The sequence below is a fragment of the Caloenas nicobarica genome, chromosome 23, assembly GCF_036013445.1.
Source record: "Caloenas nicobarica isolate bCalNic1 chromosome 23, bCalNic1.hap1, whole genome shotgun sequence".
Lineage (NCBI taxonomy): Eukaryota > Metazoa > Chordata > Aves > Columbiformes > Columbidae > Caloenas > Caloenas nicobarica.
Genome location: NC_088267.1, coordinates 2271299 through 2288740, shown reverse-complemented (window position 1 = coordinate 2288740; position 17442 = coordinate 2271299). Strand labels below are relative to the sequence as shown.

Genomic DNA, 17442 nt, shown 5'->3' with positions numbered 1-17442 from the left:
ACCACGGGGCGAGGGGACTTCTCCCCCACCAGCCACACGGGGGACCGGCTCTTCTGTCCTCTCCTGTCCCAACCCAGCATGGGAAGGGCCGTGGCTGGAGCAGGAGGTGTCACTCTGAGCCCCAGCAAATTCACAACAGGTTTTGGGGCTGTGCTGGCCCCACCAGGAGAAATCCAAGGCTTTGGCCAAGGGAGAAGCAAGCCGGAGCAGGGAGTGTCTTTACGCAGGCTGAGGGAGCTGAATTTAACATTCAGGTGTCCCCCCAGTGCTTAAATCACCTGGTGCCAGGCGTGATGCTGTCCCCAGACACCCATCCCCTTCCCCCTCGGCTGGGGTGACCCATCCCCTGAGCCACCTCAGTGGCACCCGGTGGCTGAGCTGGTGTGAGCCTCACTGGCCATAGCGGGAAGTGGGGAAGATGATGGTACTGCATCTGTTCCCCAGGATAGTGGGGAGAAGCCGTCTGTCCCATGGGGAGTGGGTGCTGTGGGTGGTCCCCAGGCTCTCAGCGAGGTACCTGGGGATGGGGACAAGGCAGGACACACCGGGGTAGGGAGGATGCTCCTGGTTTTGAAGGGGACATGGAGTGATGGCAGCTGGCTAAAATAAACCGGCTGCCATGGCAACCGCAACACTCCCATTGCAGAACGTGGCAGCAACCAGCTGTTTGGCAGCAGCGGTAACCAGGGCTGGGAGAGGGATGCTCGGCCACGCCTGCCACCCCTGCTTCGGTGCCACCCCTACTTCGGTGCCACCCCTGCTTCGGTGCCACCCCTGCCACCGCTGGGGTGGTTCCAGCCTGGGCATAAGGACTCTCCTGATGTGCTGACCTGCCCTCCACCAGCTCCATCCTGGCCGGGAGGGATGAAGGGGTCTCACCCTGCTGTGCAGCCCCAACGTGTGGGAAGGGCTGAGACAAGCACCAGCCATGGCTTGGCAACCCCCAGGGCTCTCTGCCTTCCCCCGCACTGAGCCGGGTGCCTGGAGGCTGCAGGGGGGGATGCCCCAGGGGACACCCCCAAATGAGGGCTGTGGAGCAAGCGCTGGGTGCAGGGGGCTGCCAGGGGGGCATGGGGAATGGTGTGAGGTTTGATTTGCGTCAGTCACTTCTCCGGTGGGTTTGGGAATGGCTTGCAGGGCTCGTGGTCAGGAGGGGGAGGGAGGCACCGAGTCAACTGCGAAACACAAACTCAGCTGCCAAGTCCGCCGGGGCGGCGAGCGGGGAACACGGTGCCGGGGCGTGCAGAACGGGCTGTGCTGCGGGTCAGACCCTGCGAGACACAGGGAGTGTAGCAGAGGTGGGCCAGGACCTTCATGGCCAGGCAGGGGATGGGCTTCGCCATCATAGAACCACAGAATCATTTCGGTTGGAAAAGCCCCTCAAGATCATGGAGTCCAACCGTTCCCCCAACCCCATCACTGCCCCATGTCCTGAGAACCTCATCTCCGTCTGTCCAACCCTCCAGGGATGGTGACTCCCCCACTGCCCTGGGCAGCCTGTTCCAATGCCCCACAGCCCTTTGGGGAAGAAATTGTTCCCCAGATCCACCCTCAACCCCCCCTGCAGGGCGCAACTTGAGGCCGTTTCCTCTTGACGCGTTTCTCCACTCCTGCACCCCAGAGCACGGGGCTGGCCTGGAGCCCTCCTTTGCCCCATGGCACGGTGGATCTGTGGGGCAGGACAAGCCTGGACCCCCTGCGCGGTCCCTGCCAGGCTCTGCCCCATGGGGTGGCCAGAGAGGTGCTGTGCAGGGTGGGGGGAGCCGCAGCATGGGGTCCCCCATAAGCCCCAGCTGCCCGTCTCCCCCCGCCCCAGCGCATGCCTTGATTAGCGGCTCCTAATGAGATGCCGGCTGGGTTTCACGCTGGCCGTGCTGCCTGAGGAGGCGGGCGATGCTCTGGCCCGGCCACGCTGAGCAGCCTCCAGCTCCTTGCGTGTCAGCCACCTGCGACGGGGGCCTGGGCTGGACGCGGCCCGTCACGCCGCTAATGGGCATTTGGTTCAATTAGCAGCACGTCGGAGCGGCTCTGCTCAGCCGATGCGCTGACCCGAATACTCTCGCCTCCGCTCGGCAGCCGCCGGCGAGACCCCCGCGGCGGGGAGGCGGGTGCCCTCCCTCTGCCCGCAACGTGCCCTTCCCGGGGGCTGGGGCAGCCCCTGCGGCCCCCCCTGCATCCATGTCCTGGGGAAGGATGTGCCGGGGAGGGGGGACAGCTCCAGCTCCCCAGCGGGGAGATGTTGACAGGCTGGGAGAGTTGGGGTGTTCAGCCTGGAGGAGAGAAGCTCCGGGCAGACCTTATTGCAGCCTTTCTGGACTTAAAAGGGGCCGATAAGAAAGATGGAGACAGCCTTTTGAGCAAGGCCTGTTGCGATAGGACAAGGGGTGATGGAGATCGCAGGGGATGCTCACAGCCCCCCTGAGCCCGGTGTGCAGCTGGCGCCAGGCTGTGTCCTGTCCTTGGGGAGCCCGGTGCAAAGCCAGAGCAACCTCCTCATGGATTTAGAGCCGTCCAGCTGCCCCTGCCCCGGCTTTCTCCTCAGTTCCTGGAGTCGGTGCTGGGCTCATCCACCCATGGAGGGCTGCGGTGGGTGCAGCTGATATGGTGGTGGGGGTCTCATCCCACTCCCTGCCTCTGGCACGGCAGGGGGGTGCGGGTCCGTCCTGGTTGCGGGAGGTGCCGCGAGCATCTGGGCGCTTGGCATCCCTGTGCCGTGGCGTGCCAGCTGCCATCTGCTCGCAGGCAGGCGTGGGCCGTGCTCAGGATGTGGCACTCGGTGCCAGGGCTGGTGGGCAGGATGGTGACGCCAATGGTGGGGAGTAGGGCTGGCCATCCCCACGGGACGGTGCCAGGAGGCCGCGGTGATGGCTGACCTGCACTTAAGTGCTGGTGCACGTGGGTAGCACCATTTCTTGGTATGATGTCTTCAAAGGTGTCACCAGTGACTGTCCCTTGCCACGGCCACACCTGGGTGGCATGCCCCATGATGGGGCACCACTAGGGCTACCAGCAGCCTCTGCCTCCTGGAATATTTCCTCCAGCACTGGCAATTTTTATGTGCAAAAAGTGAATAAGCATCAATTAACCCCCGGAGCCATCCTCGTGCTGCTGGAGAGCAGCCGGCAGAGCGCTCGTTAGTGGCCCTTTGCTGCTTCCTCCTGTTAACCACCCTGCAAACCTCCGCCAGGTAACGGGCTCATTAGCTGGATGGACCAGCAGCCCAGACAGACGGACAGACCCTGGCGTGGGGCTGGGACTCGCTGGGAGCGCATGGGGTCTCTGCAAGCGTGACTGGGCTGTGCTGCTGTCGGGAGCGGTAGGATGTGCAACAAGGAGGCTGGCGTCTGGGGGGCTGTTCAGAAACAAAAACAGGTGGCACGGGGACAGCAGGCAGGGGTGTCAGCCAAGGGAGAGTGACGGAGACCACAGGTGGGCGCAGGGGATGTGGCAGGGACAGGGACAGGTCAGCGGGGCCCCCGCATTTGCTCTCTGCAGCTCTGACCCAGACCAGGGTTTGTGCAATCCCGCTCTCACTTGAGTTTGTTTCCTCCCTGCCGTGCTCTCCTCGGGGCAGGCAGGAGATGTCCAGCAAGATGCGCTCTGAGACCCGTGGGCACCCCAAGGCTGGAGCAGTGGCCACTGGAGCGCTGCGGGCGGTGGGGGTCAGCAAGGTGCTCAGGTGTCACTGCTGTGCCTGGCATCCATGGCCATCTCAGGGCTCCCCGTGCACCCCACAGCTGTGCCAGGCACAGCCTCACCAGACAGTGCCCGTCTGGTCAGAGGGACGCGGGAAACGCTCCCAGCGCAGCAGCATCATCATCATCACTGCCAGATGCAAATTTATAGTCAAGTCGCTCATCCAAACAATGGGTCCAGCTAATCCTTTTACAATGGGACTAATTGCTAATCAGACCGATTTCACACTGGCTGTTCCCCTGACAATGAGGCTCCGTGGAGAAGGGCTCCTGGGGGGGTGAGGAGGCTCTGTGGGTGCCCACGGCTCCCACCAGCCCCCCCATCCCCATGCCAGACGCCGCAGCAGGGGCAGCCCCCGGCAGATGGGCACCGGGATGGCACCAGGGTCTGCCAGGTTGGCAAAGCCTCCAGCAGCCGGTGGCCAGGGGCTGGCACGGGCTCCAGCCTCTCACCCTCCCCTTGGTGTTGACCAGAGTTGAGCTGGGCTTGGGTCCAGCTGCAACAACTGGCAGCCCAGCTCCCCCGGTGCCCCCCCTGCCATGAGCAGGGACATCTGCACCAGCTCAGGTTGCTCAGAGCCCCGTCCAGCCTGGCCTGGGATGTCTCCAGGGATGGTTCAGCCACCACCTCTCTGGCCAACCTGGGCCAGGCTCTCACCACCCTCAGGGCCAACAATTTCTTCCTCATGTCCAGCCTGAATCTCCCTCCTTTAGTTTAAAACCATCACCCTTTGTCCTATTGCAACAGGCCATGCTCAAAAGCCTGTCCCCATCTTTCTTATCGGCCCCTTTTAAGTCCGGAAAGGCCACAATAAGGTCTCCCGGAGCTTCTCTTCTCCAGACTGAACAGCCCAAATCTCAGCCTGTGGCTGCTGTGAGAAATGGTGCAGGGCTTCAGGTCGCAGGGTGCAGAGCAGTGCTGGGGGCGTCGTGGGGACCCTGGACTGACACCAGCCTTCGCTCCCTCTGCACCCTGCCAAAATCCACCAGCCGCTGCTGGGGAGGTTTTGCCAGCCCTGATGTCCCCTGCATGTCACTGGCCGGGAGCTGAGCCCCATGTTTTGGGGTGTGCAATCCTGCGCTGCTCCCTGCCACCCCGAGCGCTGGGGGGCTCCAGGGGCTCGTGGGGCTACCGGGGCGGTGGTGGGTGAAGCAGGTCCCTGCCTGCCTGGTGTTAATAAGCTCCTGGTCCGCCCCCGTGCAGCCCCCTGCCCTGCGCCTGCACCCCCAGCCACCGGCCCGCCGAGCACGTCGGGTGCTAATGAGGAGAGAGCCGGGCTCGCCGCGCCTCGAGCTTAATTGCTGCTGTCTTTTGGCTCTTAATGAAGCTCCGCTGCGGAAGAAGCAGCAGCCTCCTCTTCCCTCCTCTCCCTCGGGCAGCCTGACCCCTCCAGGCTCCCCCCGCCAGCCCGGCCCTGGGTTCAAGGGTGATGGTGGGTGCCCTGCGCTGGGGCTGCAAAGCGGGAGGGAGTGGCGGAGGAGGAGGTGAGCACCGTGCTCAATGTCACCCTCCTCCAGCCCTGCTGTTCCCAAACCCCCAAACACCGGCCCCTCTCTCCATTTTCAGTCCCAGCCATGGGGAGCTGCAGCATCTCCTGCCTGCCGGGCTGAGCAGACCCGGGGGTGCTGGCAGCAGGGACAGGGCTGTACAGGGGGTCCCCAATCACGTGAAGGGCCCAGCAGCAGCTGGACATCCCCCCAGCAAGCCCTGCTGGGGCATCCTCAGGTGACACCTTAGCACGTGGGCTGGACTAGGTGATCTCCAGAGGTCCCTTCCAACCCCAACCATTCTGTGATTCTATGTGTCCAGTTCTGGGCTCCCCAGTTCAAGAAGGACAAGGAATTACTTGGAAAAGTCCAGTGGAGCGACACAAAGATGCTGAGGGGTCTGGAGCATCTTTCTGATGAGGAGACACTGAGAGAGCTGGGGCTGTTCTGGAGAAGAGGAGCTGAGAGGGATCTGATCAATGGGTCAGTATCTCAGGGTGGGTGTCAGAGGACGGACCAGACTCTGTTCAGTGGTGCCCAACGCCAGGGTGAGGGGCAACGGGCACAGACTGAGACACAGGAGGGTCCATCGGAACATGAGGAGAAACTTCTTTGCTGGGAGGTGCCAGAGCCCGGACCAGGCTGCCCAGAGCGGCTGGGGAGTCTCCTTCTCTGAGACATTCAAACCCGCCTGGACCGACCTGTGCGATCTGCTCTGGTGACCCTGCGTGAGCAGGGGGGCTGGGGATCCACAGAGGTCCCTTCAACCCCAGCCAGTCTGTGATTCTGGGATTGATTTGGTGATTCCGTGATTCCGTGATTCTGTGATTCTGTGTGTGGGTGCCGCGGGGCTGGTGCCACAGGGCTGGGCTGGCTGGTGGCTCTGGCTCTGCAAGCGCGGTGACGGCCACGAGCTCTGCTTCTGTCCCCTGCCGCTCGCACCGCGGCTCAGTCACAGGGATGGGAGCTTGCAGCATCCCATGGCTCAGGAGAGGGCAGTTTGGGGGTTGATGGCAATGAGCATTGGCACGGGCAGCCACCATCTCGGACGGCAGCACATGTCCCAGCCCGTTCCCTGAGCCTGTCCCCTCCCCGGCTGTGCATGGGGCCATGCAGGAAGGGGTTAACGGCTAGCCCATACCTGCAGTTGCATTTTAAAGATGTGAAATTAAAGCCCGTAATTTATTCTCCCCACACACGAAGGAGCAATTAGTTCTAAACACGGCTTAATCAGTCAGTGCGAGATTGATTTCTGTAGACTTGGATTTGGTGGCTGCTGGCGAGGAGCCAGCCTGGGAGCAATCTCCAAATAAATGAAGTGCAGAGAAGTAAGCCATTACATAATATGATAGATGAGGCTGGAGCTCACTCGCCTCTTCATTAGTATTCTGCTGTACGTCGGCAACGGCACCAAACTTTCTCCCCAGCACCTTGGTTTCTTCCCCCTCCTCGTTGCTCGGCCTCTCCCGCAGCTCAGCGGGTGCAGGAGGAGCCGCTGCCCTCCTGGCAGCCCCTGCCGAGCCCGTGGGCTGTGCTGGAACAAGGGTCTCTGCGCCACGGACCGATGCCTCTCGGGATGCTCTTCGCTGGGCTCTGCGTCTTGCCTTTCCCCTCTGGACTGTGGGGAAACTGAGGCACAGGGAGCTGGAGCGGCATCCCATGGGCCGCAGAAGATGAGCAGCAAGAGGCCTTAAAAGGGGCCAATAAGAAAGATGGGGACAGACTTTTGAGCAGGGCCGGTTGTGATAGGATAAGGGTGATGGTTTTAAACTAAACAAGGGGAGATTCGGGCTGGACATGAGGAAGAAATTGTTCCCCAGATCCAGCCTCAACCTCCCCTGGCGCAACTTGAGGCCGTTTCCTCTGGTCCTGGCGCTTGTTCCTGGGGAGCAGAGCCCGACCCCCCCTGGCTCCAAGCTCCTTTCAGGCAGGTCAGAGATCAGAAGGTCTCCCCTCAACTCCTGTGCTCCAGGCTGAACTCCCCAGGCCCCTCGGCCGCTCCTCATAAGACTTGTACTCCAGAGGGGAGCACAAGTCCCAGTGGATGGAGCCCAGGTCCCCCAAGATGTCCTGTGCCCCCTCCAGCCCTGCAGACATTGTCCCCTCGGGCCAGGGTGCTGGAGCCGCTGCTGACCGTCCCCTCTGTCCTTGTCTCCGCAGAACTCCATCCGGCACAACCTGTCCCTGCACACCCGCTTCATCCGCGTGCAGAACGAGGGCACCGGCAAGAGCTCCTGGTGGATGCTGAACCCCGAGGGCGGCAAGACGGGGAAGACGCCGCGCCGGCGGGCGGTCTCGATGGACAACAACAGCAAGTTCCTGCGCATCAAGGGGAAGGCCAGCAAGAAGAAGCAGCTGCAGGTGACGCAGGAGCGCGGGGAGGACAGCCCCTCTGCCCAGCAAGCCAAGTGGTCGGAGAGCCCCGCGTCCCACGCCAGCGACGAGTACGATGCCTGGGCGGACTTCAGGACGCGGGCCAACTCCACGGCCAGCACGCTGAGCGGGCGCCTCTCGCCCATCATGTCCAACCACGAGCCGGATGAGCTGGAGGAGGATGATGGCACCCCCTCCTCCCCGCTGATGTACCCCAGCCCCTCCAGCACTATGTCTCCTTCCCTCAACGCCCGCTGCTCTGTGGAGCTGCCCCGGCTGACCGACCTGACTGGCACCATCAGCCTGAACGAGAGCCTGGGGGAGAGCATGCTGGAGGACCTGCAGGACGGCTACACCATGAGCCCCTCGCAGCAGCTCCCCCCGGCCGCCCTGCGGCAGCGCAGCTCCAGTTTCACCTTCAACTCCAAGTGCTCCACCATGGGGGCTGCCACCAACACCTACTGCGGGACCATCTACAGCCAGCCGGCCATGAGCCTCATGCGCCGCCTGCCCATGCAGACCATCCAGGAGAACAAGCAAGCCACCTTCTCGCCCGTCAGCTCCTACAGGAACGCCTCGCTGCAGGACCTGCTCTCCTCCATCTCCTACGCGCACAAGGAGAGCATGGTCCCGGGGGACCTGCCCCTGCCCCAGGCCAGCCCCATGGTGCCGGCCCGTGGCCACAGACACAACCCGCTGCTGTGCGGGAGCGGGGAGCAGGGCTTGTCCTCCTACCCGTCCCACCACGGCTCTCTCATGAAGAGCAATGCTCTGTACCACCCGTCACCAGCCGGTCACCACCCTGCGGTCAACACCAGTGCCTTAGCTAATCCTGTCAGCCTTATGAGCTTGCCCAGTGACACGTGCAGCATGACGGCCATGCCGCACCACGGGCACCTGCATTCCTACGCTAATAACCAAGGGGCACACATGAGCTTGCTGGATTCGCTGCAGGGCCCCTACCCGGGGGCCGTCCACCCCCCGGTGTTGGGCCAAGACAGGTTCCCAGCAGACCTGGACCTGGACATGTTCAACGGGAGCCTGGAGTGCGACGTGGAGTCGATCATCCTCAATGACTTTATGGACAGTGACGAGATGGACTTCAACTTCGACTCAGCTCTCCCGCCGCAGAACGGGCTTAACGTGCCCGCGCTGCCCGGGGGTCCGCAACCCACAAACCAGAGCTGGGTGCCCGGGTGACCCCCGCCCCAGGGGGGGGCTCGCCATTGAGAAGCCACGAGGGGAACATTGAGACTAACTTTTTTTTTTTCCTCCTTTCTCTTCTGCCTTTGTTTGTTAAGATGGGCTAGAGCCATCGGTCTGAGCTTGAGGCCGAACATGAAACACAAACCGTAGGGTCAAATATTGAGATGGAGTAGGGCCCCCAGCCCCACGTGTGCCCGATCTGCTGGGTCCTCCCGCAGGAATCCTCTGGAGGACGCAGGGCAGGCGGGCGGGAGAGGCAGCCGGAGCCAGGCAGGTCCAGGGAGGGGAACAGAAAGGAAAAGCCTTTCCAGGCAGTCCCAGTGCCCCATTGTGATGGTGCCAGTTTGATTTGTCCTTGGGCTGGGTGATGGAGCGGTGACGGCCGGTGGCATGGAAACCCCCTGCATGGGCATCTTTCTGGAAAGGGACCCTTTTCTCTGAGCCGCCTCGGGAAATGAGTCCTCTGAGTAAAAGCGTCAAGAGCGGGGAACCCCCCAGGGCGAGGTGGGGCTTGTCACCCCTAAATCCTGGTGGAGGTCTGAGCTCTGCCAAGCAAACACTGCGGGTCTCCTCGCGTGGCTCCAGGCAGGTTTTGTTACCCAGCAGTGAGAAGGGGGTTGGTGATGGAGGGAGGGCTGTGCAACCTGCAGCCCTGGGGACAGCATGATGGCAGCCCAGTGCCCACCAGTGCCACGGTCACGCCTGCCCGTGGGAGAACTGTGGTACCCTGCCCGGAGCAGGCGTGGGCACAGCCCCAAATGGGGTGCACAGCCCAGCACGGGATGGTCCTGCTGGGAGTGACGAGCTGCTGGCCGGGGTCCCCCATGCTGGAGGCTCAGGGGGAGCTCACAGGGCCGGGGAGGGAGGCGTATTTATTTGATTTCATGCACTCTTTTGCCATTGAGTTTTTGCATTGCAAGGAAGAAAGGGTCGAGCTTAGGGAGAGGAAGAGAGAAGCTGTGGGCAATGCCGGGGGCTGCGCCTCATTGCATGTCCCGTCTTGGCTTGGCCATGGCTTCGGGTGATGGATGATGGGGTGGAATTCGGGGCTGTGATGTGGGTCATCCTCCAGAAGGGGCTGTGCGTGTGTGAGGAGGGAATGGGGGCGGTGGCCAGGCCTCCAGAGGCAGCGTGGGGTCCCCCCTGCCCCAAGCCCGGGTGACCCCCGCTGCGTCCCCGGTGTGTGGAGCTCAGGGAGGTGCCACTGGGCTCACGGCCGGGGCCGTGGGGCCCCTGGGGAGTCACTGCTGGCTTCAGGAGTCACTTCAGCCAGCATGACTGTCCCCAGGGGCTCGCTGTCTGTCCCCAGGATGCCAGGGGAGCTGATCTGGGGGGGTGTCAGCAGGAGGGGTCAGCCCTGGTGCACCTGTCTGCCAAGGGCCAGTGCTCCATGGGGATGGGGACCACGGGTCAGATGTGGTCCTGGTGTGTGTCAGGGCAGGGCAGGGCAGCTCTGCAGGGCAGCAATGGACCAGGGACCCAGGGCCACCCTGCACAGTGGGGCGAGGGCTGCCCGTCACAGGTGCAACAGGGTTTTGGAGTGGGGCAGCCAGGCTGGATGGGGATGGAGGGGCTGGGGGAGCTGCTGCTCTGGCCCGCCCGGGCTCTGCATGGCCCGTCTTCCCCCTGGCCAGCACAGACTTTCTCTAGCCCCCTGCCCCTGGGTTGCAGCGAGGGTTAGTCCACTGAACCAGCACATTTTCCTGGCCCAGCTCTTCCCGTCTCGCTCCAGCATCACCTCCTCTACCACGGTGCAGGTGCTGGGTCCCACCGATCCGTCGGGGAAGGTCGGCTGCTCGGAGCTGGGGCAGGGTGGGACCCCTGGGTGGGCACCCCCTGCTCCTCCCCTGACCCCCGTGTCTGTGGCAGAGTGTGACAGGAGCCCCATGTGCCACTGTTCACCTCCGCCCTGGCCACACGGCGGGCATAGTCTCTAAAGACATTATTACAGGTTAATTAATTATGTTTACATTATTTGATCATGTACAGAATTTAATATATTCTATTATATATAATCTTTCTTGAATGCTTTTTTAAAAAGGATTATTCTTTGGTCAGGATCATTACTGCATTCGTTTTATACACCACCTCTCGTTTCAGGCATATTTAAATGGTTGGAAACCAGATGTAAATGGCTATTTAATCCCCGGCACTCCAGCTCTGCAGGCGGGTGTGAAGGACTGCTGGTGAGGAGAGGCGGGGAGGGCGGCGGGGGCTGCCCCGGGACAAAGCGGGGGCTCTGCCCCCCGACAAAGCGGGGGCTCTGCCCCCCAAGCAGGGGCGGAAAGGAAGGGGTCCCGGCTCTTCCAGACACACATCCAGCAGCACCAGCACGGGTTGGCTGGGCTCACCCCCGCCATCAGGCATTGCAGATGGGGTGCTCGGGCACAGGAACTCCCCAAAAACCCCTCCGGTGTCACAGATATGGGCCGACCATCGTGGCGGAGGGGCAGCCGCACCAGCTGTAAGAGAAAAGCCCCCCTGCTTACACCTGCCCCGCTCCTCCCCACCTGCCTCCCCCTGCCCCAACGCGTGGTGCCCCCGGGCCCCCCCCGGGGCACATCCCATTGCCAAGCTGTCTTTGTGGTTCGTGACCGTGGGGTTGTCGTTGTGTGCGGTGGAGTCGTGTTGGTAAAGCGTCGTGTGTACAGTCGTCGTGCGGTGCGAGGGACGGCGGGCGGCGGGCAGCGGTGCAGAGCCCCCCCCCAAAAGCGGCTGGGACCCCGGGGGAGGCGAGACGGGCTGGCCCCGCGCGGTGGAGGGGAGCGGAGCCGAGGGGTGCCCGGCTGGGCTGGTGGTGATGGCACGGGGGTGTCGGGGCCGTGCCCCAGGCCCGTGGGGCAGGCGGGTCCTGGGGGTGCCCCCTGGAGCTGCTGTGAGCGCAGGGAAGGGGAACCCTGGGCTTTATCTCAGTGGTGGCCGAGACGCCAGGCTCTAGCTCTAGAAACAGCTCCCCGAGCACAGGCCACCTCACGTCCCACCTCACTCAGCTTCAGCGTCCCCCCTCCAGCACCCGCGCCCCCTCCCGGCCCCCCCTGCCCCATAGAACAGCCTCTGGGGACAAGGAGCATCCTCTGCTCCCAGCCCTGCTCCTGCCCGTCCCCAGCCCTGCGCGGAGCGAGGAGCCGGCGTTGAGGGCACGCCGAAGGGGCCCCACCGGTTTGCTTCATACGGCGGTTTTCGGTCCGTCCTTTCCCTCATATTTATAACTGTACAGGCTGGGGGGGGGGTCTCTGACAGGCGTCATTCTCTCACCACGCATCTATCGTAGGCAATGGTAACTTTCTTGATCGTGCTATTAGAGTTTGTGTATGTGGCAATGTAAAGAACTGTGTATAGTGCATTGTACAGCATATTTTCATGAATAAAATTGTTTTAAATATTACAAGGTGTGGTTTTTGCCTTCAATGCTTACGTGTGCCTGGGCTGGGACGGGAGGGGCAGTGCTGGGCCGCTGAAGCTGGGGGGGACGTGGGGAGAGCCACCAAGGAGAAGATGAGACATTTGGTGAAAATGAGGTCGCAGCCAGCACTGGGGTGGCTGGGCTGTCCCACCTGGACACCGACCTCTGCACGTTGTCCTGGGCAGTCTATAAATATACCTATTTACTGACTTCTACCAGTATTTTCTGAGACTGACAACCTGCCCCAATGTCCCCGCTGCCCGGCACAGTGCGGGTGACATTGTCCAGCTCGGGGAGGTGCTCGTGCCCTGCACCCACTGCCCCAAGCCCCTTCGCTCCCGGTGACACTCTCTGGGTGCAGCTCCTGGCCACTGGCTTGGAAATCCCCTTTTTCAGCAGCTGTCGCATCTGTTTAGACTGAAACTTCACTTTCTTGTGGGTGAGTTTATTTCCTGCCCTGGAAAAAAATACCAAAGCGATTGGAGGCTGCGGCTCCTATTTTGGGAGATGATTTAGGGTCTTGCGGCAGAGTAGTTTGGGAAAACACCTCTGTGGTTCAGGGCTCAGGTTCAGAGAGGGGTCTCTGCTCTAAGATCCCTCAGTCAGCCCCCAAAAGGGGATCCCATCACCTCTCCAGTCCAAAACCACCCCACATGGTGGTTTGGGTTTCCTTGGTTTTGTAAGAAAACATCACATGGCGCCCAGGTGACCCATCACTGTTCTCTGTGTCCTCAGCAAACCGGGGAAACTTGTGATCCTGGATTTAAAGAAAAAAAAAAGCAACACACACAACAGGAAGAAAGATGTCAAGTTAGTTTGACAGGGTCTGTTTTCCACAAATCTCTGTTGATTGGCATTAATTATATCACCCTTTCTGATTCTTTATTCATTGCATTCCATATCAGCCATTCCATTATTTTGCCTGGGATCAATGTCAGGCTGACGGACTTGTAATTACCCACGTCGTCCTGTTTCCCCTTTTAAAAGATGAGGCCGACCTCCACTTTTCATCCAGGGCCCTGGAAATTCCCGTGCGCGCTGCCCCACACCAAAGGCCAACGGCAACACTCCAGGACGTGCTTCAGCCGCCTCTCCTGGCCCATGGTTGTCCAGCTTGGGAGACAGCAAGGCCCCAACGCCGGGCATCTGCCGGCAGCTCCAGCGCAGAGCCTGTTTCTTTGGTCTCCATGGTTGTCCTCCTTCCAGACGCTCAGCAGAGCTGCGTGCTGACAGCTCCTGTCTGCTCTGCACGCACTGACCTTCTCCCAGAGCCATCTCCTAATGCCACCGCCGTCACCAGGAGCCTGGCAGGCTCAGCTCTTGGTTCACCGAGAGCCCTCATGCAAGCGTGAGTGAGGGTGGGATTTGATGTTGTGCCAAGAGGTCGGACAGGATGGGTCGGTGGCTGCTCTGACCTGGAACATGGTGAAAACCCAAACTTCACCTCTCCCACCTTCCCTTGACCTTATGCTCAGCACCGCTCATGTCCTCAACTCCATCTCGCTGTGCTCTCACCCTCCCAGGTCTCCACCTCCAGTTCTCTGTGCTCTGGCAGCTCTTCTGCTCTGCCTTCTTGTCCTCTCCTCTCTTCTCCTGCCCCCTTCTCAACCTCATTGCACCAGACGAGAAGATGAGCATCACAACTTCAGGGCAGAGAACTGGATCCCACCACTCCCTCTGTCATGGTACATGGATGCCCTGGATGCAACCAGCCCATCACGCAGATTTAGGAAGCCAGGGTGTTGGCGATGTGCTGGTGTCCCGGTCTGTGGATCTGAGCTCAAAGCCGCCCTGCAAATGGACAAGCGGTCAACCAGATGTTCTCCCCAGTGTGACTCTCAGGCTAAGGATGATTTCCATCTGACTCTGAAGATGGGCTGCTCTGCACGTGTCCCACCTGCCGTCCTGCTCTGGGGAAGGGGAGGAAATGGTGGAGCAGGACCACGCAGCATCTGCACCGTCCTGAGCCAGGGACAGCTGCACGCAAGGTGCTGGCAGCATCCCGCTCCGCAGCCATCCCAAGGGACAGGCTGCGCTGGCAGTGCCGGTGACCACCGCTCCGTCTGCTCTCCTTGTGTCCCAGTCTGCAAGGATTCACTGGAGAGGTCCTCAGCTAGGATGGACATCGGCTGGAGGTGAAGGGCACACCAGGTGGCAGTGAGCTGGCAGAGACCCGGGCTCAATCCTCAGGAGGACGAAAGAGAGATCAGCATCCCCACCAAGACCCCAGGGACAGGCAGAGGTGGTGGATGCCCCATCCCTGGAGACATCCCAGGCCAGGCTGGACAGGGCTCTTAGCAACCTCAGCTGGTGCAGATGTCCCTGCTCATGGCAAGGGTGGCACCGGCTGAGCTTTGAAGGTCCCTTCAACCCAAACTATTCTGATTCTGTGATCGAGCATCTCCTGCTGTCCCCTCGCCAGCTCCTCTCCACCCCGCGAGGCAGGGACGTCCCTGTGGGGCTAAGGGACACATCTGGAGCTGCGCAGAGGTTTGTCCCCATTCACAGGCTCTGGCTGGGAGAGCGGGAGGGTCCCCAGCAGCTGGGGCCGTGCCTGCAGCCCTTCCCACCCCATCCCGCCTCGGCGGAGCCGGGGCTGGTTTCATCTCGCTGGCAATGGCTGCAGGCTTGTCCTGAGAGGATACTTTGACATATTTTACTATTATATGAGATAACTGGCACTTGAGACGCTTAATTGGAGAGCTGCAAAAGCGCACCGCTTTCTGCTCCTTTGAAGACAGTAGTCCCTGCCTGGCCATGAACACTCTCTTTGCTCCAGTGTCCTCCCCGTTGCTCCTGTGTTTCATTAACTGGGCTTTACAAAGCTCCTGGATGAGCTGGAGGGATCCAGCGCACAGACACATCGCTGCTTTATCCCTGAGCTGAATGTCAGGTCCTGGGGAGGGGACAGGGGCTCCCGCAGGCGCCGGTGGGACGGGAGCCAAGCGCAGCATCCCCCTCCCCGCCATCCCACGGGCAGATGTATCCACAGACGCCCTTGGAGCACACGGAAGAGGATGAGGACAGAAGGCTATAGACAAATAAGGAGGAAAGCCTTCAGGAGCATGTGTCTGTCATAAGATATTCCCTTGCAGAAATCTTGGAAACCTTAGAAAGAGTTTTTGCTCAATGTTATTAATTAAGGCAAAAGAATCCCCATATGGAAAGAGAAACAGTCAAGTTATATTTTTGCTAAATACGCGGCACCATATGGTAACATACAGAAAATTGGCCACATAGGCAGCCTAGAATATATGTTACCATATGTTCATATGTACTTTATAATTTCTTTGTTTTTGAAAGAGGGCATTGTCTTGTGGGGCAAAAATGAGCAGCCCACCCCAGGGAGAAGGAGAAACATCACAAGCTGCTTTTGCTGAATTAAGCCCAAGGAAGCAACTCAACCACCTGGCCTGGGGGCTGCCTGCGCAGGCAGGACGGGTAAGATGGCACGAGGACGGTGCAAGCTGCTCCTCCGCTCCATCCGCCACCGCACCTTCTCGGTGAGGGCTGCGCTGCTGGTGACCTGCCTGTGCTGTCCCCAGGAAATCTTAATTCCCCTGCAGCAAAAGCAAGAGAGGAGAGAAGGAAGGATCTGCTGGGAAAGCAGTGGGGACCTTGGAAAACACGAAGAGCCTCTGTCTGCAGCCCGTGAGCTTGTGCAAGGGCCAGGGTGCTGCTGGGCGTGCGAGGCGCGCTGCAGGAGCACAGATTGTGCAAACGCGCGTTTCCCTGGGGAGGTGGCTGTGGGAGGACGAATGTACATTTTGCACGGGGTGTGGGTGAGCATGCACCTATATGTACACAGCCCGGACGCTTTCGCATCAGCCGTGTTGCGTTTCACAGCCCCCCGAGGGAGTTTTGCTGAGCAGCCAGGTCAGGGGCAGCTCCAAGGGAATCCAGCTCCAGTCGGAGCCGTGGCTGGTGTGGAGGTGCTGGTGGCTGCGTGTACCACAGCCGCAGTGACATGCACAGGGGTGCATTTGGGCTCAGCCCACATATGCTGAGCTCTCACTGAGCTTGTCCCCCAAAATAATTGGAGAGAGGATCTCTGAACAGAGTGTGCAGGTATTTGTACATGCATGGGCACGTGCATGCACAGGGAGGTGCCATTTACCCCGCAGGGAGGTTGTCGCAGTAGGACACAGCCCAGGGCATGGCATAATGTCCCCAGAGACGCAGGTGTCCCCTGGGAGGACAAGGGTGCAGCGCTGCCTCCCAAACCTCCCTCCAAGGGGACAGCCCAGCTGTGCAAAGGTGCCCCAGCATTTGGCCCTGCTCACTACAGCCCTGATCACTTTACTAATTGTTTTGGGGTTGGTTTTTTTTCTGCTCCATTTTCCCCTCCATCTACCCTTAATCCTCCTCCAAGGACAGGCTGGATTTTGCTGTGCCAGGCTGCTGCAGTGGGCGTTGCGCAGCGCTGACCCCCGGCCCCGAGCACAACCCCGGCCCCTGCAGCTTTGGACAGCCCATGCCCTGCGGCCCCTCACGAAGCCACAATTTAATCCCCAGCCCCCAGAGCAGGTTTCAGGGCTTGTGGCTGCCTGATTAATAGTCAGTGAGTCTGCGGGCTCACCGTCTTCCTGCCCGCCCCGCGCTGCTGCTGCTGCAGAGGTTTGAACGCAGAGACTGCGGAGAGCAGCACGGGCGATGCTTTGAGGTGCTGGAGCGAGTTGAGAGCAGGGAACGGAGCTGGTGAGGGGCTGGAGCACAAGGGTGACGGGAGCGGCTGAGGGAGCTGGGGGTTCAGCTGGAGCACAGGAGCTGAGGGGAGACCTTCTGATCTCTGACCTGCCTGAAAGGAGCTTGGAGCCAGGGGGGTCGGGCTCTGCTCCCCAGGAACAAGCGCCAGGACCAGAGGAAACGGCCTCAAGTTGCGCCAGGGGAGGTTGGGGTTGGATCTGGGGAACAATTTCTTCCCCAAAGGGCTGTGGGGCATTGGAACAGGCTGCCCAGGGCAGTGCTGGGGTCACCATCCCTGGAGGGTTGGACAGACGGACATGAGGGTCTTAGGAACATGGAGTAGTGCTAGAGTTTTGCTATGGTTGGACTCTATCTTTGGGTCTCTTCCAACCAAAATGATTCTATAAATAACATAGACATGGCACCTGCCTCTCCCACAGCTCTGTCCTGGGTTGGACAGACGGAGATGAGGTTCTCAGGACATGGGTTAGCGCTAGATTTGCTTATGATCGGACTTGATGATCTTAAGGGTCTCTTCCAAGCAAAATGATTCTGTGATTCTATGAAACTATGTCCCGGCAAGGAATAAGG

At 60.7% G+C, this 17442-nt stretch overlaps 1 protein-coding gene across 1 annotated transcript in view; it reads left to right on the top strand.

Moving 5' to 3' along the window:
* The window catches only part of FOXO6 (forkhead box O6), a 35676-nt gene extending 23568 nt beyond the window's left edge, over positions 1-12108 (top strand). The window contains exon 2 of the mRNA XM_065650678.1: positions 7344-12108. Coding sequence (XP_065506750.1) covers positions 7344-8756 — 1413 coding nt within the window. The 3' untranslated portion in view covers positions 8757-12108. The remainder of the gene's footprint in view (positions 1-7343) is intronic.
* Positions 12109-17442: the final 5334 nt, after the last annotated feature.